General features: G+C 40.1%; 1 protein-coding gene across 1 annotated transcript in view; it reads left to right on the top strand.

Moving 5' to 3' along the window:
- The window catches only part of PRORP (protein only RNase P catalytic subunit), a 52,629-nt gene extending 29,506 nt beyond the window's left edge, over window positions 1-23,123 (top strand). The window contains exons 6-8 of the mRNA XM_070755566.1: window positions 16,563-16,711; window positions 22,305-22,500; window positions 22,911-23,123. Coding sequence (XP_070611667.1) covers window positions 16,563-16,711; window positions 22,305-22,500; window positions 22,911-23,045 — 480 coding nt within the window. The 3' untranslated portion in view covers window positions 23,046-23,123. The remainder of the gene's footprint in view (window positions 1-16,562; window positions 16,712-22,304; window positions 22,501-22,910) is intronic.
- The last annotated feature ends 2,625 nt before the right edge of the window (window positions 23,124-25,748 follow it).

The raw sequence follows: 25,748 nt of genomic DNA, 5'->3' as shown, positions 1-25,748 counted from the left end.
GCATATCCACTCAGCCTGATTGGGCCAGACATGAAGAGGCAATTATAGAAAAGCTGTCCCTCAAATAATCAGATGCTAAGCTACGAAAAGGTGTTTATATGACTTGTGACTTGCAAAGAAGTGATGAGACATGAGTGTAAATGAAGTGCACATTACTACCCCATGCATTTTGAACCGCCTCTAGCTTCCAGTTGTACAGTAAATTGCAGTAGTCCAACTATGACGAGATTAAGGCAGTGTTTCCCAATCCTGGCAACTTGAAGATATTTGGATTTCAACTCCCAGAATTCCCCAGCCAGCATTCGCTGGCTGGGGAATTCTGGGAGTTGAAGTCCAGATATCTTCAAGTTGCCACGGTTGGGAAACACTGGATTAAGGCATGATTACCATCTGAAGGAGTGCAACTGTTGCACATAGTACACCTATGTATATAAAGTTGCTCTTTGACAGTGGCTGAGTCCAGGAGGACCTCAAATTGCACACTGGTTTTAATTGGGGAATTGGTCAGCTCAGGATATGTATGATTAGCTATTCTCAGCATTTAGCATTTAATACTAAACCCTGAATTGACAGATTATTTCATCCAGCAGTTCCATACAGATGTTATACAGAAGGCGCAAGAATGTTGAGTCTGTGGCATGTCAGGGATTGTGGATATGACCTTTCCTCCTTATCAGTGTTGACTAAAAATGACTATTGAAGGAGATGAATCACCTAACAAGAGAACGGCGCAGACCATTTCCAACTGCCGTGCGCCACTTTCTAATTTTGGAGGCTGTGCGACTGCGTGCCCATGCACATAACTAGAGAAAGGCGCGCAGCAGTTCCCAATAAATTGCCGTGCGCCGTTTTCTAACGTTAGAGGGATCATTGCTCCCAACCCTTGCATCTTAGAAGTATGGTGGTAATATAGAAGTTATTGATGGTTGCTGAAAGGAGGAGCACAAAAAAATGGACAACCATTTAAATATGAGCCAGCAGTGTGTAACAGCTGCCAAAAAAGCCAACACAGTTGTGTTCTGCCGGGCTCTCTGACAGGAGCCTCCCGAAAATTCAAGGGTACAAATGTTTGTTAGATTGGGGTTTTTTGGGTGTGTGTGTATTATAATTGAGTTTATTATTTTTGTTGTTCGACTTTGGGTTTACAGTGGTACCTCGAGATACGAGTTTAATTCGTTCCGGACCTGGGCTCTTAAGTCGAGCAGCTCTTATCTCGAACGACTTTTCCCCATAGGAATTAATGTAAATAATTTTAATTGGTTCCAGCCCTCAAAAAACTCACAAAGTTAGTCTAAATTATGCAGAAAGACATGTTTTTAATGAAGAAATGTACATGTACATATAAATGAATAATGAAGTTTCTTTCACTTAACTTGTAAACTTTCTTAAACTTTTAAATTTACATATGTTCAACTTCTCTGCCACCCAATCCTGTAGGACAGAGGTCCCCAACCCTTTTTGCACCAGGGACCGGCTTTAAGCGATCAAGAGAGGAATGGGTGAATGAATGGACGGAGGGTGGGAAGGAAGGAAGGAAAGAGGGAAGGGACAGGAACAGAGGAAGGAAGCAAGGAAACTTATGAAAGGGGAGAGTAAGAGAGGAATGAGTGAAGGGAGGGAGGGAGGGAAGAAGGTGGGAAGGAGAAAGAAAAGAAGAAATAGAGGAAGGGAAGGTAAAAGAGAGAAAGAAAAAGAGCAAGAAAGAAAGAAAGAAAGAAAGGGGGAAGGGATAGGAACAGAGGAAGGAAGCAAGGAAACTTATGAAAGGGGAGAGTAAGAGAGGAATGAGTGAAGGGAGGGAGGGAAGAAGGTGGGAAGGAGAAAGAAAAGAAGAAATAGAGGAAGGGAAGGTAAAAGAGAGAAAGAAAAAGAGCAAGAAAGAAAGCTGCAAGCACCCCCCTGAGCCCCCCAGGCCGGCTGCAACCTTTTAAAACATGCGCGCCGCTTCGCAGCTGTCTCCTGAAGCCGAACGCGGAAGTTAGCGTTTGGCTTCAGGAGACAGCTCCTTGGCGCTTGTATCTCGAATTTGGGCTTGTAAGTAGAACAAAAATATCTCTCCCCTCCCAGCTCTTATCTCGAGTTGCTCTTAAGTAGAGCAGCTCTTATGTCGGGGTTCCACTGTATTTATTGTTGCTGTTCGATTTCTTTTTTATTATTGTACCATTGCATTGTTTTTATTGTTGTAAACCGCCCTGAGTCCTAGGGGATAGGGTGTCTTAGAAATCGAATAAATTAAATTATTTGTTATGTAGAAGACTAGTCCCAGGTCTGGGGGGGGGATGAATGATCTGGGCCATTTCTTGATGGCATATTGACAAAGGTGGGGGCTACTAAGAGTGGGTATTTTTCCTTGTCTAAAAACATGTTTCTGGGGATATTCTATAGAATCTGCCTTTTTAATATTTCCTAGTATATTTCTTTTTTTTCTAGGAAAGGGGTGGGTGCTAACTTCCTATACTCCCCATCCTTGAATTGTCAGAAAGCAAGAAATCTGTGTTTCTTGTTGCTGATTCCTCTCCTTCCTGTATTGCATCTGTTTTGACTCACTGCTAATTGATGCTATCCATATTTCCCCCCCAAAAAATGCATTGGATAAAGTGATTGGTTGATTCCTCTGACTTTGTTCTCCTCCTGCTCAAGACCAGCAGTTGGAAAAACATCCGGCAATCATGATGCTGCAATACAGCAGGTCCAGCTGTAGCACTGTCTGTGTTTAGGCTTCTTCCTGTTTCCTTCCTCCTACAGATCCCTTTGAATCACAAACAGAGCCTTCTCACCCCACCAAAAAAAGAGAGAACCCAACACACAAAATATGCAAAAAGCATTTTTAGCTTGAGATTCCTCCATTCTGTTGCAGCCGTGTGAGGGGAATGGGTTACTCACTGTTTCAGAGTTTAAACCTTCTAAACCAACAGAGGCCATAAATTAAACCAATTATAATAGTGCTGATTAAGCAGTGTAACCCTATTGTGCAATTCTGAGAATTTATCATTGTGGTACATCCAGTTTTTTTAAGGAAACAACAGCAGAATGATGACAGATTGGCTGATCAGGAAGCAGAGAGGGGAGGAAGCATGACCCTATCAATCTGACATGGGTCAGCACATTTTGTTCTGGTCTTTGGATCAAACCCACTATGGGATAACCTGAATAAAAACTACAAATGTTACCAATCTTGCACTTTCACTCATGCTCAATGGGGAAAACACTACATTAACACTGGTATAACTAAGGATGGCTCAAGGCTATCTTATGTATAAGGCTCAGGATGTGATTGAAACTTCATATGGGAATTCGAGAGGAAAAGAATGTTGCCAAATCACATCTCTACCATGATAGCTGCACATAGAGAAGGTTGTTTATTCAGTGATATTGCAACTGAAATTATCAGGACATTAGTGACAAAATAAAATGTTCTTCACTTACTTAAAAGATTTTGTTTTATTTTTACATAATGACAGTTAGGTACTTTCTTAATTTTTCTTAGGTAAAACCTATTCCTCTACTGCTCAACCTCTTCCTATATGTCATTCTCATAATTCTATATATACAGGGTAGGTTTAGAAAAAGTGTTCAGGTAGACCTCACTTTATGACTGCCTTGTTTAGTGACCATTCATAGTTAGGGGTGCTGAAAAACAACAACTTTATGATCAATCCTTGCATTTATGATCGTTAATGCATCCCCATGAGAGACATTTAAAGAAGCTGGGCATGTTTAGTCTAGAGAAAAGAAAACTCAAGGGAACTATGATAGTAGACTTTATGGAGTGTTGCTTAAAAGTTTATGAATCCTTTTGAATTTTTAATAAAGTTACTGAATTGGTAGGTCTTGAGCTCTATCTAATTCCACCAAAAAATACTCCTTTGGACTTGTGGGGTTCCTTTGAAATGGCTTGAGTCAACTGCCATGTTGTTGGAAGTGCAGTAAGATTAAATACAACCTTAATCTCACATGCTTGAATAGTCTGTTATTGTTTCTTTTTTTGAAGGAAGATGTTATAAGCATTAAGTGAGTTGTGACATAAGATATCTGACATCTGGAAAATTGATTATCTGATAATTAAAAGGTTTTATTTTCAAAACTGGAAGGCTAAATGAATGGCTCCAATAATGGTCCCAAGACATAAATTAGCTATGGATGACGATAATGAAATTTCAAAAAATGAAAACATTAATGACATGCTTATGTAGAGTTTTGTATACACACATATCCATAAGTGTATGTTTGCATGCTTTTTGCCTTTTTTTCTTAATAAATTATAAATTCTTAATAAATTAATAAAAAATAATAAATTATTAAAATATTTTCTTAATAAACCTCTTTTTTTCTTTCTTTTTGGTATGCAGTTAATAAAAGCAATTTGCGCAATTTACAAAATATAAATATCTTTGGGGGGGGCAGTTGAGATTTTTTTTTTTTACTGAGCCTAATGAAAAGTCTGCCAATGGCAGCACCAGCCTACTGAGAAGGGGAGATTAAAGCAGTGTTTCCCAATCTTGGCAACTTGAAGATATTTGGACTTCAACTCCCAGAATTCCCCAGCCAGTCGCTGGCTGGGGAATTCTGGGAGTTGAAGTCCAAATATCTTCAAGTTGCCAAGGTTGGGAAACACTGGATTAAAGAAAATAAAGCATTTTTCTCTCCCTCAGATAAACTGAAATGTCTTCCTTATGGTTTCACAGTGGTAAAGAAAAATGGCAGCTCTCTGCTGGGGAACAAAAGATAGGGCAAACTGGAAAAATACATTTTGTCACTCTGCTGGCTCAGGTGGTTTTTGAGGTAGAGAGAATATGTTTGCAGTACAAAGAACACAACAATCATTTGTCTGACATGGTGTAGGATTTCCTGCTTGAGCAGCAGATTGGACTAGAAGATTTCCAAAGTCTCTTCCAGCTGTGTTATTCTGTTCTGTTGTTCTATTATTAAGTGAGCAGTGAGGTATAGAAATCCTTCAGTTTCTTGCTCCCTTCCTGAGTGGGCTCTGATACCAGGAATGAGTTCACTGCAAGAAAAGTGACAGCCAGAAGCAGAATACACTAATATGAAGAGGGATAGCTGACATAGGGTGCCAGTTAGGGAGAACTCATTCATTTAGTCTCAACTATTTTCGTAAATAACACTTTCATATAAGGAAGCAGATGCTATTTTGCACCTTTTTGCAATATTGGAAAGACTGCTAAATTCGTAGAACAAACTCAATTGCTCAATGTTTACGGTAGTTGGCTGCTACAGCAACCAAACTATGTTGTCACTTGTACAAAAGCAAGTTTCTTCCTGGTTTGATCAGGGAATTTAAAAAATGACTCATGTGCTGCAAAAAAAAAGTATCTATTTCTTTTCCTTCTTAAATGAGGGATTTTCTTCTACATCTTTTGCAAATTAACATTGGGGGAAAGATCAAAAGCAACATGAGAAAATATTATTTTACTGAAAGAGTAGTAGATCCTTGGAGCAAACTTCCAGTAGACGTGGTTGGTAAAACCACAGTAACTGAATTTAAACATGCCTGGGATAAACGTATATCCATCCTAAGATAAAATACAGGAAATAGTATAAGGGCAGACTAGATGGACCATGAGGTCTTTTTCTGTCGTCAATCTTCTGTTTCTATGTTTCTATTTATGTATTTATTTGATTATTTATTTATTTGATTTTTATGCTGCCCAACTCTGCAAGTTGGGAATTTCCTTCTGTTTTCTATAATTCCATAATCCTGCAGCAGCCTTTCATTATTAAACATAAAATTGATGTGGGAAAATTCCAGAAGGGTTTTGGGGGGGAGGAGGGCTTAAAAGAGGATATGGAGTAAAAAAAAGAGTGGACTCTGATAAATAGGATAGGAATAGGTGTCATTTATGGGCTGGAAGCACATTTGGATTTTTTCCACCACAATGGGCAGAGCCCAGGGGTCTGCAACCTTAAAAATTCAAAGAACCATTTGGACCAGTTTCCCACAAAAAACAAAACACTGGGAGCCAATAAACTTGGGTGGGTGTGGCCAAGTCGATATAACTCATTCCCAAGTCACATGACTCTCCCCACCCCAGCCACACATACTCAGTTTTTGTGGCTCTGTGTTTTCTGTTCTATGAGAAACAGGCCTGTCTCTTCCTCCCTCCCTCTATTTTCCCCTTCCCACCTTTCTTTTGCCCACTGTCTCCTGTTCTTTACCTCCTTCCCCATTTTTCTCTTTCTCTCTTTCTCCTTCTCCCATCTTTTTCCCTCTTTCTCTCTCCCTCTCCTCTCATCTCACTCATTCCTCACGTAGTAACTATCATCTCCAGTCATAGTCATTAAAAATCATAGGAGCTTTACAGAGAGCATCACGGAATTTGGGAGAAACTATTCTAATATAAAATGCCAAATGAAGAATAAATAGTAAGACATGAATTGTTGTGTTACGGATTTTATAAATCCCTTCAGTTTTTTTGTCTTCTTGTGCTTCTACTTGTTCTGCAACTCAATAGATTAGATAAGACAAATCAAGGATTTTAGGGGGAATGGATTCTCATTGTCTCTCACTCCCGTCCTCCCTCTCCCCACCAGTACTTCCCAACCACCACACCCAGGGAATAACTGTAAGGAAATGCAACCATGTTCTTTCTGTCTCTGGAAAGATACAAAAATAAACCTTGCATTGCAAAAGCAATGACTCTCTGGCTGTTACAGCAGCACCAGGAGATTGCCTCGAGGGGAGCAGACAGAGCCAAATAGCGCTCTCTCTCCCCCCCTCCCTCTCCCTCACTGCAGCAGGAAACACAGGCAATCCTCTGTCTCTCATCTTTCTCTTTCTCCCTCGTGTGTATCTGTGCGCAGTCGCGCACACACTACTTGTTCCCTCTTGAACCATTTCTAAAAGCAAGTGAAAGTTGGGTTGTTTTTTAGTGGGTATTTTGCTGTTGTTTGGGTGCTTTTTACCATATGATTTAAATCAAGAATCATTTCAGGTTCCCAGATAAATGAAGCTCTTTCTTCCTCCTTCTGTGGGTCTCTGGTTCCCCGCTCTGCTTCTCACTCTCCCTTACTCCTTGCCTGGTTCACTGGGCTCATCTCGTATACCTGGTGACTTGGGATATCAGGACCCTGTGCTCAAGCTGCTGCTGTTTAATGCCAGATCTATTGTTAGCAAGGCTCCCTTGTTCGAGACTTAATCTTGGAGGAGGGAACTGACCTGGCATATATAACTGAGAACTGGGGTATTCCCCTCTCAGAGATGTGCCCAGATGGGTTTCAAGTACTGCATCAGCCACGACTCCAGGGAAGGGATGGAGAATCTTCTTCCTTGCAGGATCCTGCCCCGGAGATTGTTGCATGTGAGTCTCTCCTGTCGAAGTTGGACTCAGGGGTCCCGTTGGGCTTATTGCTGATGTACCTGCCTCCCAGCTGCATTACAATGGCTCTGCCTGTGCTGTTAGAGACGGTAGCCGGATTGGCGGTGGAGTTCCCCAGCCTTATCGTGCTGGGGGACTTCAATTTGCCGTCACTTGGCGATCCCTTGGCTGCAGCTCAGGAGTTCATAGCTTCCATGACAATGATGGACCTGACCCAAGTAGTTCAGGGTCCGACTTCACCTGGTATTCCTCTCTGGACAGTGGAGATATGATCTGGAATTAAGGGGTATACTTGTTTCTCCCTTGTCGTGGTCAGATCATTTCCTGCTGAGGTTAGACTTTAAGGCACCACTCCCCCACCGCAGGGAGGTGGAACCAATTAAGTGGTTCCACCCCAGATGTCTAATGGACCCTGAAGGGTTCCAGAAGGAGCTTGGGGAGATACCTGACTCCCTTGTCCACAAGTCAGCTGAGTTCTTAGTGACTGCCTCGAATAGGGCGGCGTCCGGGGTACTGGACCAGATTACGCCTTTGCAACCTCTCCGTGGCAGTGGATCCAGAATAGCTCCGGGAGATGAAGAGCCAGAAGAGACATCTAGAGTGATGCTGGAGGACCAGTAACTCCAAATCTGACCAAACACTCCTGAGAGCCTTTATTAGGACTTATTTGGTGGCAATACAGACGGCAAAATGCTCACATTTTTCTGTAATTATTGCATCCCATGATTCATGCCCAGCCGCCCTTTTTAGGGTGACTTGTTCCCTCCTTAATGTAGAGGGAATGGAGGAAACCTTGCAGGGTAGAGCTGAAGAATTTGTGCAGTTTCTGTTGGGTAAAGTCGCTCAGATTCAGATGGATCTGGACTCTTGATTGGGCAATTTCGACTTGAGGTGATAGGGCGGATCTTAGTCCCATTGTGTGGGATGAATTTGAGACTCCTGAGGAAGTGGACAAGACAGTAGGAGCGATGAGTTCCTCCACTTGTCTGTTGGACCCGTGCCCCTCCTGGCTGGGTTTCGGCCAGCAGGGGGGTGACACAAGGCTGCCCCCAGGCATTCATTAATGCGTCCTTGAGTGAGGGATCCTCTCTGCAACCATTAAAGGAAGCAGTTGTGCGACCCCCTTCTCAAGAAGCCTTCCCTGGACCCAGTTGAATTAAAGAAGTCCAGTCTCCAACCTACCCTTTGTAGAGAAGGTTGTTAAGAAATTGGTGGCGCTCCAACTCCTATGGTTATTGAATGAAACAGATTATCTGGACCCCTTCTAATCTGACTTTAGGCCTGGCTATAGCACCAAAACTGATGGACAATCTCTGGTGAGCCTGAGATGGGCATCACTCCTCAATCTTGGTGTTACTTGACCTCTGAGACACTTTTGATACCATTGACCATGTCGCTCAGATTCGGATGGACCTGGATTCTTGATTGGGCAATTTTGACTTGAGATGACAGGGGCATGGGTCCAACAGGTATTCTTCTAGGACGACTAAGAGAGTTGGGGCTAGGAAGCACTGTGTTACGGTAGTTCTCCTCCTATCTTTCTGGTCAATCTTAGTTGGTGTTAGTTGGAGGACAGAGATTGACCCCTAGACCCCTCATGTGTGGGGTACCTCAAGGCTCAGTCCTCTCTCCCCTCCTATTTTATATCTACATGAAACCACTGTGTGAGGTCATCCGACGATTCGGGGTGAGGAATCGACAATATATAGATGATAACCAGTTATATATCTCCACCTTTTAAGGTCAGGGGATCATATGCAGAGTCAAGTTCTTTTTGAGGAGCTATGGCAGTATTGGAGTGAACTGATTTTTTTTACTTACAGCATTTATTTAGACTGGCATGCTTTGAGATGGAAAGGTTATTGAGTTCATTCTGCATATCTACATTCATTTATATGTAAGCAATGCTCTCTTCTTAACGTTCACATATTTCAACATCCTCCTACTTCTTCCCTTTGATTCCTAGCTATAAAATGTCACATAGTTGATTGCTGCAACACTTTCTTACCAGTTAAATCTTCCACTGGAAATTCTGTAGGTCACTATTCCTCATCTTTTTCCACTCTGCGTGGTGATTCTCACTTCATCATGTATTTCAGATAATTTGCTGAAATGCAGATTGGTTGCATCTTTTGGTATTCAGAATCTAATTGTGATTTGTGCTAGTACAAAGCCGATCTTGCATATACTGTATTGTCATTTCTACCTGTTACGCTTTCCTGGTGATTGGAGTCTTTCTGAACATTAAAGAATAAGATACAGAGTATTTTATGAGATATTGCAATACGTTCTGTATGTAATTATAAATGTTTCCCATAGCGCAAAATCCTTGGTGAATATAGCTTGCTATTTTTAGTCATCTGTGAAATGAACTAGTGCTGTTATAAGGTACAATTTATTGTACAGCTCGGGTGTCAAACAGAACTAGTTTTATGTTAGAATATATTTAATAGATATTTGTATTTTAAATATAATAATTAAGTAAATTACATATGTAATTGTGTACAGTATATACATAATGTTATACTAGAATTGAGCTGCATCCAAATTTGGAATTTATTTGGCCCTAATGCTCTTAATAAAATCTTCATTTTAAAAATTGCAGTGGGTGAGGGAAGATTGGTTAATATTTATAAAATACAGATTATTTACGATTATTTGAAATTATGACAGTGCTAAACAAAGGGGTTTATGTTCTATACCTAAAGTTATGGCTAGCATCCTAGCTGTCATGTGATGAAAATTTTGTCACTTGATGGTCCATCTACCCTTACAACCAACTGCATGGGAGCTGCAACTCTCCCCCACCTGTTTATGCACCCCCCCAAAAAAAAACCTTTGGATTTTTTTTTTCAAGCTAACTGCAAACCTTCTACAAGCACAGTATATTTAATAGTTTGCATAGAATCACCACAGTCACAACAAGAAGGAATCTTTCCATCCTCACTGATAACAGCGCAGAGGCAATGACAGAATGGAAATGACACAAAACAAGTTTTAAGACAAAATCAGGAGTTTTGGAGTTGTGTGTAAAACCATGAGCACTGTACTTTAAAAAATGCTAACAAGAAGTTTAGTACTTAATTTTGTTTAGTACTTAAACTGGAGGGCATCTGATGAAATTTTTGCAGGTTTAAAATGAGTCAAGGAAATTTCATTTTTCCTTTACACAAAGCACCTCTGCTTGGTCATATTCCCATTATATTGGTTAGTAAAAATAAATCTGATTCTACTAATCTACTATATTAAGAAAAGCTGACCTTTGCTCAGAAGGATTGATGTAAGAAAAATCTAGTATAAGGCTGCAATCCTATAATGTACTAATTTTTGGGAGACTGAACCTCATGGAACCCAGTAGATTTGGGTACAATCACAATTGTGTGTGTGTGTGTGTGTGTGTGTGTATGTGAGAGAGAGAGAGAGAGAGTGAGAATGAGAGAGAGAGAGAGATTTGCCCAACGTCACTCAGCTGGCTTTGGACCTGAAGAGGGACTAGATCCCATAGTCTCTTAGTTTCTAACATTGCCAATTCATTCATTATCTAAGTGTCAGAGGGACTGCTAGATCTTGTTCTTCTCATTCCCCCACCTACACTTGATATCTATCTATAAAATGTGACCCAAAATATATAATTTTGTAGCTGTATATTATTGTATATGGGTGTACTTTACAAACATGTGTAAAGACAAAGAGTAGATGAGTAATCAACCTGATTCCTCTCTACTTGGAAAATAATTTTTTTCCTTATTTTCTCTTTTGTAACAAGGCATCCTTCTCTGAAGACTTGAGATAAGACTAACAATTGAAGGACAGTTTATTTGGCATCTGGTGAAACTCTGGACCATAGAGCCTGCCCAAATGCTTGGTAGGATTGCTCCTGAGCAGTTTCTCCCATTAGCGGATCCCAGGGGATCCCTTGGTTTACTGAGGAGCTCTGACAAATGTACTAGTTAAAAAGACTCTTGGAAAGGAAGAAAGAAATATAAACGCACTGAAGTATGAGTTTAGTCTATGGTATAACAGCAGGGAAACAAAATTCCTGTTTTACTCCGTTGCACCTATAAAATGCCAGCCAACTGCACTTTTTTAGAGTTGCTAAAATCAGAGAGACTGTATTAACTAGTGATTTTTTTTGTTCCAATTGCTGCTTTTGTTATGTTAAATTGCATGGGATTTGGCAATATTGCTGATTTGACCGTTATTTACATATTCCAATATGTAAATGATTGTGGAATATTAGACCACATATTTAATAAACTAAATGGGAATTTCCCTGAACTCAGAGTTCTTCAGAATAAATATGCATTCACTAATTTCAATTTTCTTCAAGTTCAGTGAGTTTTGCCCATTCAATTACATTTTAAAAATGATTCTGACCAGATGTGTAGCATTCTGAGTGTGGGCAACTTAACTGGATTGTTTTAATGTTCCCTAGTTTGTGGATAATGTCACTTGTCAAACTAATTTTCAATAGGATCAAATGTTTGCTCTAAGGATTCTGATGGTGAAATGTTTCCAGTTAATGTAATAATAACTACTTTCTTCTTGCGATTTCATTACAGCTGTAAAATGGGCATCTGAGGATGTAATAGAAGGTGTATGTCACTGTTGTCACAAATCTCTACTACTCTAATTCCACTAGTATCTACTTTGAGTTTATTTGTTTGTGTGTTATGTATAAAGTATTTATTAGTAACACTAATAGTTAATATATATAACAAACTTTTATTTTGGTTTGTAGTTATTTTACATTATATATTTAATAAAATATTCTGGTTCTAATTAACAGTACTTATGTTATACTTGTAAAGTTTTGTGTGAAAATATTTAAATATTGGTTTCTGACCTTCCATAAAGTACACAAAGTTTAAATATACTATGCCTTGGTCCCTAGTCAAGAAAAGCCCCGGGAATTAATTTGGTCCTCTGAGGATAGTGTGCAGGGGAGAAAACAAAACTTATTGGCCCATATTATAGAAAAGTTACATTCTGCCTCTTCATTCTTGCCTCTCCTTTGTAATTTAGATCAGAACATCCAGTTACTAGAGGGAAAATCCCGAGCCAGTTAAAAGGAAAGTCTCAGATTGAGTTTATTGGGACATAGTACTCAGCGTTAAGCAAAAACAAAACAAAAAACAAAACCACAACCCAACACCTTCAGATTAACCAAGAAACAAAATCAATCTCTCTGTTATTGCCATTGTTGATAGATTTACAGGTAAAGCCAAACTGCCTTATTTGAACCCAGCCATTAAAAATGTTACAAGGAAAAGAGGTCATTTCAGGCCTTGGAAGTTGAATCTGGGTTGTGGTTTTTGTTCTTAGAGGCTGAAAAGTAATTTGCATCGACTAAGAAAGTAATCGTAGATTGTAAGGAAGAGGCTTTGCGATATAAAATGGTACTTTCCTTCATCCTTTGTTTTGGCCTGGTAGACAAGTGGTCAATGTGATAGGTGATTTTTTGCAATTGAATGGGTGTATCGCAACAGAAAATGGCTGCATTTTTTTTTTCAGTTTTGTATTATTTTAGAAATTGTATTACATCTTTTGGCTCCACACTCTGGAAGCCCCAGATCCAGTTTGTCACTGTTCTTTCTCCCACTTTCATGTTTACTAACCTATATACAATGTGAGTATTTTTGGAACATTTTAAAACCCACACAGTGGAAAATGAATCTAGTCATGTCAGACACAGATTTGTAATTTAAATTTAAGTTTCAGTCTTACAAAGAAATTTTACCTGTGCAGGCTTTTTCAAAAAGGACCACATCCTTTTTTCCACCCCTACCCCTCAAACTGGAATGGAATGAGCTGTTATTTGAAAGTCTTTGTTGAAGAAATGTAAAAGTGCTTCATGCAAACATTCCACATTTCAAGCACATTCATTTTGTCATATCCTTACTCTAAATTAGGAGATATACAATAAGTTTTCTTTCTCACATTCATATATGTGCCAAGGAACAAACGTCTGACTTGTACTCTCCAAATTTGTTCAATGTTATCCCTCCCACTCTTTTTATCAGAATGCTGCCCAGCACTTTCTCAAGTATACTTAATAAACTCCCAATGGTTTTTATATTTTCTCTTGTTTCCTGGGGTAGAAGGCCCAGTACCATCAGACATAGGTCCAATCTTCACACACATATTAAACAACCTGGTCTAATCCATATTTCACCGTATTTAACCATTCTCAAGATTTTTTTAAAGTACATAACTCTTCTTTTTTATGTCTTCCTCCTTTATAGTAATGTTTCATGACTATTCTTTAAAATATTCCTGTCAGTTTAATGCTGATCTTGAAATCACATCCTCCGGCATTCCTTCACTTCAGTTACGTCCCAAGTCATTTAATTACTTTTATTTTTAATTTATTCTGCTCTGTTTTCTATATAGACAATATGTAGTTTTCTTCATCCTCAAGTTTTGCAGGGATGATTCTATTATATTTATTTTCCTCACATATTGTTCATCTCACTGCAGGTGTCCTTTTTCATTTTTTCCATGTATGATTTCTGTGGCGCTTTGTAACATAATTTATTTTCTTTTTTTCTGTTTCAATATTTTCACAATCCATTTACAGTTTATGGGATCCATTGGTACAGAGGTGTGTGTCACATACTGTAACAACCAGTTGGCCCAGAACCGAAAATTGAGCCTTCTGCAGCATTGAAAACCCAGCGATCATATAGGACGTGATAGCACCAAGGCGGGTGGGCAGGCCTAGCCATTGGCCAGAACTACCGGTTCATCCGAACTGGCAGCAGTCCACCACTGATATAAAGGGAGAAGTTTCAGTAATTTTTTAAAACAAATTATTCTCATTTAAATAGAAATCAAAGAAAAATGTATCTTACAACAATAAAATTAAAAATACACAATGGCTCATAGAAATTATAGAAAACAAATCCAGTGCCTAACTATATATTTGAAAATGTCTTCAGAGATAACTCTATTGAAAGCAGCACAGAAAAGGATTAAATGTATTTTTTTCTTCAGAAGAACACACATACAAATAAAGATTATTCATTATGGCATATTTTTGAACAAGAACAATTGAATAAGCAAACAAATAAACAAGAACAAAGGGGCACAATCTGAGGTTAGTTGGGGGAAAGATCAGAAGCAATGTGAGAATATTATTTTACTGAAAGAATAGTAGATGCTTGGAACAAACTTCCAGCAGACATGGTTGGTAAATCCACAGTAATTGAATTTAAACATGCCTGGGATATATCCATCCTAAAATAAATATATCCATCCTAAGATAAAATACAGGAAATAGTATAAGGGCAGACTAGATGGACCAGGATGTCTTTTTCTGCTGTCAATGTTCTTATGTTTCTATGTTTTTGTGTGTGTTTTGGCATCTTAAAGACAGATATCTTTTGGTTTTGCTGTTTCAGCTTTACATATTTTATCTCTGTATCTCTATAGTAGCATTACTTTTATTAAACTCCAGGAACCTATTTAGTTTCCCAAAGAGGTGGAAAATAATTTATTCCAGATCCTAGAGCTCATATTTTCCTCTTGAATCCATTCTTACAATTATTCACATAGTAATGAACTGAATTGATATTTTATACAAGCACAAAATGAATCAGTAAAGCATTTCAAACATTCCACAGCCACCCCTTATAAGGATGAAATATTGATGAGTACTTCTCATACCACGAAAGGTAAATTCATCTGAAAGTGATTTCCTTAACTGTGACAAATCTGTAGCAGGTGATTTGCTGTTTGCTTGAGTCATAATTTCTCTGTGCCTTCTTACGACACTATTGAGGGAATTCCCATCTGAGAAATCTTTATATGATCTGAGAAGGAAGACATGTACCAAACAACAAAAAAAACCCTGACCTTTTTAAAAGCATGACTTATGTGCATTATTTTGCAATTTACTCCCTATGACTGGAATGTGAGACTTTGGGATAGTATTCCGGATTTTTATAGTAATTCTGTGCACTTTTGATTTCATATGGTCAGCTGCTACATTCCAATTAATTGCAAGGATATTTGAGGATTTATTGCCATTGCTATCAGAGATATAAACAAGTACAGTGATACCTCATCTTACAAACGCCTCGTCATACAAACTTTTCGAGATACAAACCTGGGGTTTAAGATTTTTTTGCCTCTTCTTACAAACTATTTTCAACTTACAAACCCACCGCCGCCGCTGGGATACCCCGCCTCCAGACTTAGAAAAACACAGAGGTCCGGAGGTGGGGTTTCAAGGACTTCGGTGTTTTTGCGAAGCTGCGATTTCAATGATGCTCCCTTCACTGGGAAACCCCACTTCCAGACTTCCATTGCCAGCAAAGTGCTCATTTTTGCGATGCTGGGATTCCCCTGCAGCATCACAAAAACACAGAATTCCGGAGGTGGGGTTTCCCATGGAGGGGAGCCTCAGGGGAATCCCAGCAGCGCAAAAACAGGCGCTTCGGCTGGCAAAAGGGGTGAATTTTGGGCTTCCACGCATTAATTGCTTTTCCATTGATTCCTATGGGAAACATTGTTTTGTCTTACAAACTTTTCACCTTAAGAACCAGTGATACCTTGTCTTACAAACTTAATTGGTTCCGGGACGAGATTCTTAAGGTGAAAAGTTTGTAAGAAGAAACAATGTTTCCCATAGGAATCAATGGAAAAGCAATTAATGTGTGCAAGCCCAAAATTCACCCCTTTTGCCAGCCGAAGCACCCATTTTTGTGCTGCTAGGATTCCCCCGAGGCTCCCCTCCATGGGAAACACCACTTCCGTACTTCCGTTGCCAGTGAAACGCCCGTTTTGCGCTGCTGGGATTCCCCTGCTGAAATTCACCTGCAGCATCACAAAAACATGGAAGTCCAGAGGTGGGGTTTCCCATGGAGGGGAGCCTCAGGGGAATCGCAGCAGTGCAAAAACGGGTGCTTCACTGGCAATGGAAGTCCGGAGGCGAGGCATCCAAGCGGTGGCGGTGGGTTTGTAAGGTGAAAATAGTTTGTAAGAGGAGGCAAAAAAACCTTAAACCCTGGGTTTGTATCTCGAAAAGTTTGTATGACGAGGCGTTTGTAAGACGAGGTATCAGCCTAGATTTTTCTAAAACAAACATTTTAACAAATTTTGATTTTTTTTCAGTTCTTCATAAAGACAACTCTATAGGGATCATACTTACGATTCATCTCTAATCTAGAAAGAAAAGAATGAACAAGATCCACATTTTAAAATATTATTTTCCTCCCCACATAGTTGCTGGATGTGGTCGTCTACCTAGCACAGAGGTATCATCGATTGCTTGTTCTCGGGCGCAGACATATGCTAAAAAATTCATTTCAGTGGAAAAAAAGAGACATGGATTACATGCAGAGCAAAGCAGATTTCTTCTTCGCTGATAATATGTATGTTATTTGATTTTTTAAAAGTATCATCTTTGGAAATATTTGCAATAGTTCCAGATTGCAATTAAAGCATTGAGACCGAATTTAACAACAAAAATAATATACTGTATTTCATATATAAGAATGCTGTATATCAGTGATGGCGAACCTATGGCATGGGTGCCACAGATGGCACACGGCGCCATATCTACTTGTACGCAATCCATTGCCCTACCTCAGCTCCAACATGCATGTGCGTGCCAGCCAGCTGATTTTTGGCCTGCACAGAGAGGGCATTTTTGGCTTCCAGAGAGCTTCCAGGAGGAAGGGGAGGGCGTTTTTACCCTTTGGAGCCTGGGGAGGGAAAAACACAAGTCTACTGAGTCCACCAGAAGTTGGGAGACAGGCCATTTCCAGCCTCTAGAGCAGTGTTTCCCAACCTTGGCAACTTGAGGATATTTGGACTTCAACTCCCAGAATTCCCCAGCCAGCGAATGCTGGCTGGGAAATTCTGGGAGTTGAAGTCCAAATATCTTCAAGTTGCCAAGGTTGGGAAACCTGCTCTAGAGGACCTCCGGGGGAGTGGGGGAAGCTGTTTTCACCTTCCCCAGGCATTGAATTATGGCTGTGGGCACTCGTGCACACGCAATAGTGTGTGTGCACGCTCTTTTGGCACCCAAGGAAGAAAAGGTTCTCCACCACTGCTATACTGTATATCCTTGATATAGTATATTTCATTTTGTAATTGTGTACTATTTTTTCATAGAATATATAAAGGCAGCCTTTTCACTTGTTATTTCATCCACAATGCATTCCTTGTTTTAATTACCTTTGAACATGATCATGAACCAGACTATTAAAACCCCAAACTCATATGTTTTTATTAACAAACTACAAGAAAAAATTGATTAATTGATTTTCAACCTTCTCCCTCACAGTTAACAATACCATTTTTAAACTTAAGGGAATTAATAGACTCAAAAAATAAAATAATAAAATAAAATAGAAACACGTAGATAATATTAACATCTTTAACATTTACACATTTTCCCATAAATCTGCTGATAAAAATAAACACTCTATTCCAAAAATATATCAATTAATCACATAACCTTGTATGGATCTATGAGATTCCTCAGGGTTTTACACTTTTAACAGAAAAAAATTAAATATAACACATCTTATAACTACTCTTATTTTAATTTCTATTTGAATGTAATTTTATAAACTTACCAAATAGATGTTTTCAGTTTAAAACAAAAAAATATGTTGACATACATTTCAAGGCTTAACAAATACCTCTGTTTATTTCTTTGAACTGAAAGGAAATGTAATTATTTTTAGGTAAAATCTGCAAACTGCTGTTTATTAATATAATATAACTACACATATTCTAACAAACCCTTTGGGAAGCCGGGCACTTTAGTAAAAGCTATTTAGTAAAAGCTAAAAATGTCCCGTGGTGACTAAGTATGCAGGCTTGCATGCTTGGTCTAAATATTTGATATTATTACCTTGGCCTAAATATAGAATGTTATTACCTAGCTAGCTTGTATGTTGTACATTTAAATTGTTTATATTTGTGTGTGTGTTTTCTGTCAAATCACCCAGATATACCCAAATATGGGAGAGCATACAGCTTCCTTTTTGCCTTTCGGCCCTTCCAGGAACCATATCCAAGGCAGTTAAACTTTTATAGCTGACAGACTATAATCTATGTGTGTAATATATTTTTGCTCGTAATGCAAAGGAAGGGAGATTCCCTTCCTTTTCATTTCAGCAAAAATATATTACATACATATATATATATATATATAGGTCTTCGCGCATTTAGGTCTTTTCCTGTGTAAGATTTCACCAAGATTCTATCAATCTTACATGGGAAAAGACCTGAATAGGCCAAGACCTACATACCTATACCCGTGGAACATCACAGCTCTTTTTTTGTCTCTCAGCCCAACACAGGGCCATTTCCAAGGCAGTAAATTTTATTGATAGCCGACAATTCTATCTGTATGTGTCACATGTTTTTTTTGCTGAATTTGAAAATTAAGGGAGACTATATGTGTGTGTGTGTGTGTGTATCTGTATATGTGTGTTTGTGGTCTGTGTGTGTGTGTATGTATGTATGTATGTATACATATATATATATATGTCACATGTTTAAGCTGAATTTGAAAATTAAGGGAGACTAGGATAGATCTATTTCGGCCTTATTTTGGCCTCATCAGCTAGCCATACCCACTGGGACTTGAACCTGCAACCGTTGCCTTGTAAGGCAGAGAATTATCCTCTAGGCTACAGTATCCAATCCCTTCAGCTCTGTACCAGGGAAGGGTTACATTTTGTGTCGAATCACCCTGGTATATTGAAGGAACATCACAGCTCCTTTTTTGCCTCTCGGCCTAACCCAGGGCCATTTCCAAGGCAGTTAATTTTTTTATTGATAGCCGACAATTCTATCTGTATGTGTCACATGTTTAAGCTGAATTTGAAAATTAAGGGAGACTAGGATAGATCTATTTCGGCCTTATTTTGGCCTCATCAGCTAGCCATACCCACTGGGACTTGAACCTGCAACCGTTGCCTTGTAAGGCAGAGAATTATCCTCTAGGCCAGAGGTCCCCAACCTTTTTTGCACCAGGGACCGGCTTTAAACTAGACCAATTTTCCACGGCCCGGGGGGCGGGGCTTTGGTCATATGGGGGTGGGGTTATGGAGGGGTGGAGCTTAGTGACGCAGCCCTCCACACTTCTCCACAGGACGGGGAGAATCAGGAGGCTCCTTTGGCGGCTGGGGGCTGCCTGGCTTTGTGATTTTGGCTGGGGGGGGGAGTTAGGAAGGTCCTACTTCTCCACCCCCCAGCCAAAAATTCAAAGCCTATCTGCTGGATACGGGCGATGAGTGGGACAGAGCGGCGCGGAAGCCTCTTGCAGCAGCTGCTACAGCCACCGACTTCCGCGCCGCTCGTCCCACCCATCGCCCGTATCCAGCAGAAGCTGCTGCCTGAGTGCTCTTGGCCGGCGGGATTCAAAGTGCTGGGGTGGGGGGTGTCCCGACAGCCCCCCCACCCCAGTGCTTCGCCTCCTGCTGGGACACCCCCCACCCCAGCACTTTGAATCCCACCGGCCAAGAGCACTCGGGCAGCAGCTTCTGCTGGATACGGGCAATGGGTGGGACGAGCGGCGCGGAAGCCTCTTGCAGCAGCTGCCACAGCCACCGGCTTCGGCGCCGCTCGTCCCGCTAATTGTCCGTGTCTGGCAGAAGCTGCTGCCCGACTGCTCTTGGCCGGCGGGATTCAAAGTGCTGGGGTGGGGGGGGTGTCCCAGCGGGAGGCGAAGCACTGGGGTGGGGTGGGGGCTGTCAGGACACCCCCCACCCCAGCACTTTGAATCCCGCCAGCCAAGAGCACTCGGGCAGCAGCTTCTGCCAGACACGGGGAATGAGCGGGATGAGCGGCGCCGAAGCCGGTGGCTGTGGCAGCTGCTGCAAGAGGCTTCCGCGCCGCTCTGTCCCACTCATCGCCCGTATCCAGCAGATAGGCTTTGAGTTTTTGGCTGGGGGGGGACTTAGGAAGGTCCTACTTCTCCCCCCCCCAGCCAAAAACTCAAAGCCTATCTGCTGGATACGGGCGATGAGTGGGACAGAGCGGCGCGGAAGCCTCTTGCAGCAGCTGCCACAGCCACCGGCTTCGGCGCCGCTCATCCCGCTCATCGCCCGTATCCAGCAGATAGGCTTTGAGTTTTTGGCTGGGGGGGGGAGAAGTAGGACCTTCCTAACTCCCCCCCAGCCAAAATCACAAAGCCAGGCAGCCCCCAGCCGCCAAAGGAGCCTCCTGATTCTCCCCGCCCTGCCCGACGCCCCACCCTGTCCTGCATAATGTCCTCTGCCGGGAGGGCAGCGGCGCCGCGGACCGGCTGGAAAACCCCAACGGCCCGGTCCCGGTCCGCGGACCGGCGGTTGGGGACCTCTGCTCTAGGCTACAGTATCCAATCCCTTCAGCTCTGTACCAGGGAAGGGTTACATACAGTGATACCCTGTCTTACGAACGCGTCATACGAACTTTTCGAGATACAAACCTTTTTTGCCTATTTTCACCTTACGAACCCGCCGCCGCCGCTGGGATACCCCGCCTCCGGACTTCCATTGCCAGGCGAAGGCTCCCCTCGCTGGGAAACCCCACGTCTGGACTTCCGTTGCCAGCGAAGCGCCCGTTTTTACAATGCTGGGATTCCCCTGCAGCATCGCAAAAACGCGGAAGTCCGGAGGTGGGGTTTTCCATGGAGGGGAGCCTCAGGGGAATCCAAGCAGCGCAACAACGGGTGCTTCGGCTGGCAAAAGGGATGAACTTTTGGTTTGCACACATTAATCGCTTTTCCATTGATTCCTATGAGAAACATTGTTTCATCTTATGAACTTTTCACCTTACGAACCTCATCCTGGAACCAATTAAATTCGTAAGACAAGGTATTACTGTATACATATATGAAGGTGATGATTTCAACTAATCAGCATACATCAATTACATCAATGACCCCAGGTATTATCCAGTTGACTCACCAGGAAGTTTCAACACAGCTTACATCTGTTGAGCCAGCACTCCATATCCACCCACCAGTATTTATAGAGGGAAGGCAGCTCAGGTCTCACTGTGTTTTCCCTAGCACAAGGACAAAAGCACCAGCCTGAAGATGATGAGTGGGACCTCGTTGAAACGTCGCCAGAAATCTCTGAAACTTACATGGGAAGAAACCCGAATATGCCAATACCTTCATACCTGTACCTGTGAAAATCTACAAAAACAAACAAACACATACATACATACATGTCACATGTTTTTGCTGAATTTTAAAATTAAGGGAGACTAGGATAGATCTATTTCAGCCTTGTTCTGGTCTCATCAGCTAGCCATACCCTCTCACTGGGTTTTGAATATATGTATGTATGTATGTATGTATGTATGTATGTATGTATGTATGTATGTGTGTTTTGTTTTGTTTTTATGTCAGATCACCCTGGTATATTGAAGGAACATCACAGCTCCTTTTTGCCTCTAGGCCTAACCCGGGATCATTTCAAGGCAGTTAATTTATTTATAGCCAACAACTATATTCTGTATGTGTCAAAAAACCTAAATGCTAAAAAAACATTTGACATATATATATATATGGCCTAGAGGCAAAAAGGAGCTGTGACGTTCCTTCAAATATACCAGGGTGATCCCACATAAAAAAACATATAGCCCCTCCCTGGTACACAGCTGGAAGGGATCTGATCTGATAGCTCAACTGCTAATTCTCTGCCTTATAAGGCAGAGTCCACCGGATCAAATCCCAGTAAGGAAGGGTGTGGCTAGCTGATGAGGCCAGAACAAGGCCGAAATGGGACCATCCTAGTCTCCCTTAATTTTAAAATTCCAGCTAAAAAAACATTTGACACACACACACACACACACACACACACATATACACACACACATACACACACACACACACACAAATTAAACGCCTCATAGTTAAGATCTTGAAATAGCTATTTGAACCAGTTCTATAGTACTTTACTGTGCAAACTGCAATGGTGTATGTAATATTCTATTTGCCTTTTTTTTAAATAGGTCTAAAGATGATCCATTTCTGCTCTACGCCACTTTTCACTCAGGTGGTCACTGTATGATGGTAACTAGAGATCTATTACGGGATCACAAAGCTGTTCTTTCTGATACTGTTACTCGTCGCTTGTTTTTTAAATGGCAACGTGGACATCAGATGGTGGTGTCAAGTTACATACCAGGAAAGATATTAACATTTGAGGTATTGTTGCACATGTTAGTACTACACTTGTGTAATAATTATCTAGCATGAGATAAACCAAAGGAGATGTAGTCTTAGATAAATCAGAGGAGATGTAGTTTTTGTAAAGAAAACCCAGATGATTTTTTTAAATTAAAAAGGTCCACAGCATAATTTGAAATGTTTAATGTTTATATGTTAGTTTACCGAAGGATTGTTTTGGGGTTATCAATGCTTTGCTTGTAATCTTACATAAAAGAGTGTATAGATAGTGATGGGGGGAGGAGGGGCAAGTTGGTTCAATTTAGATGTTTCCTTAGTTAATTACTGGAGGATGCCAAGTTTACTACCTTTGGTTTAAAATATATTATAAAATCTTAAGATTCTTGTGTAAAATGTATAATGCAGTCCTGTCTTTCATTATTTAACAGGATGCTTTGCCATATGATACAGTTGTGCAGACTGATGGTAACACATGGCACATTCCCTATGATGACAACTTGTCCAAGAGAGTTTCTTATGAAATTCCAGGGAAGTGGCTCTGTCTTCAGAAACAAAATAAATAATAAAATATGCTTTTTTTTTTGTTCAAAATGGAAATGTATGCCTGGCACCTGTATTTCAAATAAATTTCAAACAAACTAGTTAAAATGTATTCATTTTCTAAGACAACAGATCTGACTTAAATGAATCCCTAAGTTGCAAACAATACTTAATTCTACAAATATTGAAAATTGTGATGCAACAATTATGATTGATAAATCTAATTGTGGTTTAAACCAATTGTTTTTTTGATGCCTTACAGATTGTATATTCTTATTTCTCTGCTTTTCGGCAGTAACTATATATTTTTCTTACGTTTCTCCTTTCCAGATGAGCATCTCAGTACCATATGGCTCATCGTATGAGAAGGAATGTTGGCTTACCTGAACGTTCTTCTCTATGTACTGCGGAGAGTCCAATGATGGGATATTAACCTCTGTCATTTGCTAGGGACTGAGTTAAAAATAGATGTGGTCACACCTCTTCTGTTCCTCTAGCTTTGACATGTGTCAGTTCTTTTAATGAGGGCGATGAACTGGACACAAATCCAGTCTAGAAAGCAAAAGTCAGTCAAAGCCAAACTCTGGACCCGCCCTGAACGGGTCTTGGACTCTCCACAGTGCACAGAGAAGAACATTCAGGTTGGGCAACGTTCCTTCTCCAGGGGATGAGTCCAATGATTGAAATATGCCAAAGATTGAAACTATTTACTGCTTTAGCAGACACAAAAAAAAGAGGTATAGCAATTTATGCCAAAGAGAGATTACAACCTGAATTAATATATGCAGATCCGGAAGGAAGAATTCTTAATTTATCCCAAATTAAAACCAAACTGTTGGAGATGTACTAACACAAATGGAACATTCTTCCACATGTGGTGGACCTGCCCCAAAATTAGAACAATATAGATTAAAATTAGAAATTGGATATATGAAATTACTAAAATCAAACTACAACTTAAATCAGAGATTTTTTGTACTAGGTATAATAGATTTGAGAGTCAAAAAAGAATACTATCTAATATAACACTTAATAACGGCAAGCAGGATCACCATAGCACAAAACTGGAAGAAAGAAGATCCACCAACAGAGAGAGATATGTTCAAAAAATGCTGGACTGTGCTGAATACGATACACTAACACAAAAATTGAAAAATGACAAAAAATCACAAGATATAGACACTTGGAAAAACTTTTATAATTGGGTCAATGATCGGGGGGGGGGGGGAAATAGATGTATTTAAGGCTGATATTAAATAATGGAAAGAAAACACAATAACAACTTAAAGATAGATAAATATCACTTTATTTGCTGACAAATTTTTCTTAACTGAGCGATTGTTATTTCTATATAAATATAGATATGTATATTTGTATAATTTATATATATATATGTCTATAACTTCGTTGATACGAGTATCCGTAAATTTACAATAAGATAAGCTGCAAAGAGGCAGCAGGAGTAGAGGGTGGGACGGAACTACATGTTGTATTGTCCTATAACAGACAATCTATAATTGTACTCACAAACCAAGAATACAATGATCTGTTTTTGTGTGTTTTTAAATATGTATATAATCCAATAAAAAATTTATTTAAAAAAAGGAAATATGTCAAAGATTGTCCCATGCGTGGGGACAGTGGAGTCCAGGGTACCGGCTGTGAAACAGACCTTTGTAGTACCCGCTGTCCAAATGATGCCTCAGCTGAGGCAAACGAGTCCAATTTATAATGTTTCACAAAGGGCAGTGGAGTTGACCACATTGCTGCCTCAAATGTCCTCCACTGATGTTTGCACGGCCCAGGCAGCTGTTATGGCTACGCTTCTGGTGGAGTGAGTGTCAAGTGACCAGGGACCGTCTTGGCCTGACTTTTGTAAGCCGTGGAAATGCACATCTTAATCCATCAACCTATTATTGATGAGGATCCTTTTTGTCCCATAGACGCTGGCTGAAATGAGACAAACAGCACCTCCATCTTCCTAAAAGAGGCACTTCTATCGAGATACACTCTGAGGGCCTTCCTAACCTCCAATTTGTGCCATTGATATTCAAGGCGGTGTTTGCGTTTGGAGCAAAAGTCTGGAACGATAACCTCCTGATTATGAAAAATAATTATCTGTTCACTTTAGACTTTTACTATTCAAATGTTCCAAAATTCTCAGTTTGGAGGGTTGTGATAAACTTTGCTGACATAAGCAGAAAAGCAGGGTGGGAGGGAAGGGCATTAAATATTGAAAGAGTGACTAAGAAACAGCCAGTTCTGTAATAGAATTTCCATGTTATACAGTTTCAAGAACGGAGATATGAATAGAAATTAAGTACAGATATAAATTTACTAAAATGTAACAAGTTCCCATTTGGAAGAAGAGTAATTCATAATTGTACACCAGAAACTCTAGTATCAGTAGGTTTCCCTTCCAGGTTATGAATATATTATAATATATAATATACAGTAATATAATATGAATGATACATGATCAAAATATCCAGTATTGAAGAGAATAATTATTATTCTCTTCAATACTGGAAATGTGATTCATATGATTTATATGATTCATCCTTAAAATTCTTTCCAGCTAGTCAGCTTACATTAGCAAGTATCAATACAGTAAATCAATGAGGTATATAAAATGAATGTACATTTGGAATAAGAAGTTTCAGTTAACATTGATTTCAATACCGTTACAGTTCTAAATAGAATTGTAGCTTGTTTTATTTTTAAGC

The sequence above is a fragment of the Erythrolamprus reginae genome, chromosome 1 (genome assembly GCF_031021105.1).
Source record: "Erythrolamprus reginae isolate rEryReg1 chromosome 1, rEryReg1.hap1, whole genome shotgun sequence".
Classification (NCBI taxonomy): domain Eukaryota; kingdom Metazoa; phylum Chordata; class Lepidosauria; order Squamata; family Dipsadidae; genus Erythrolamprus; species Erythrolamprus reginae.
Note: the sequence above shows the minus strand (reverse complement) of the source record. Positions and strands in the feature narration are given on the sequence as shown.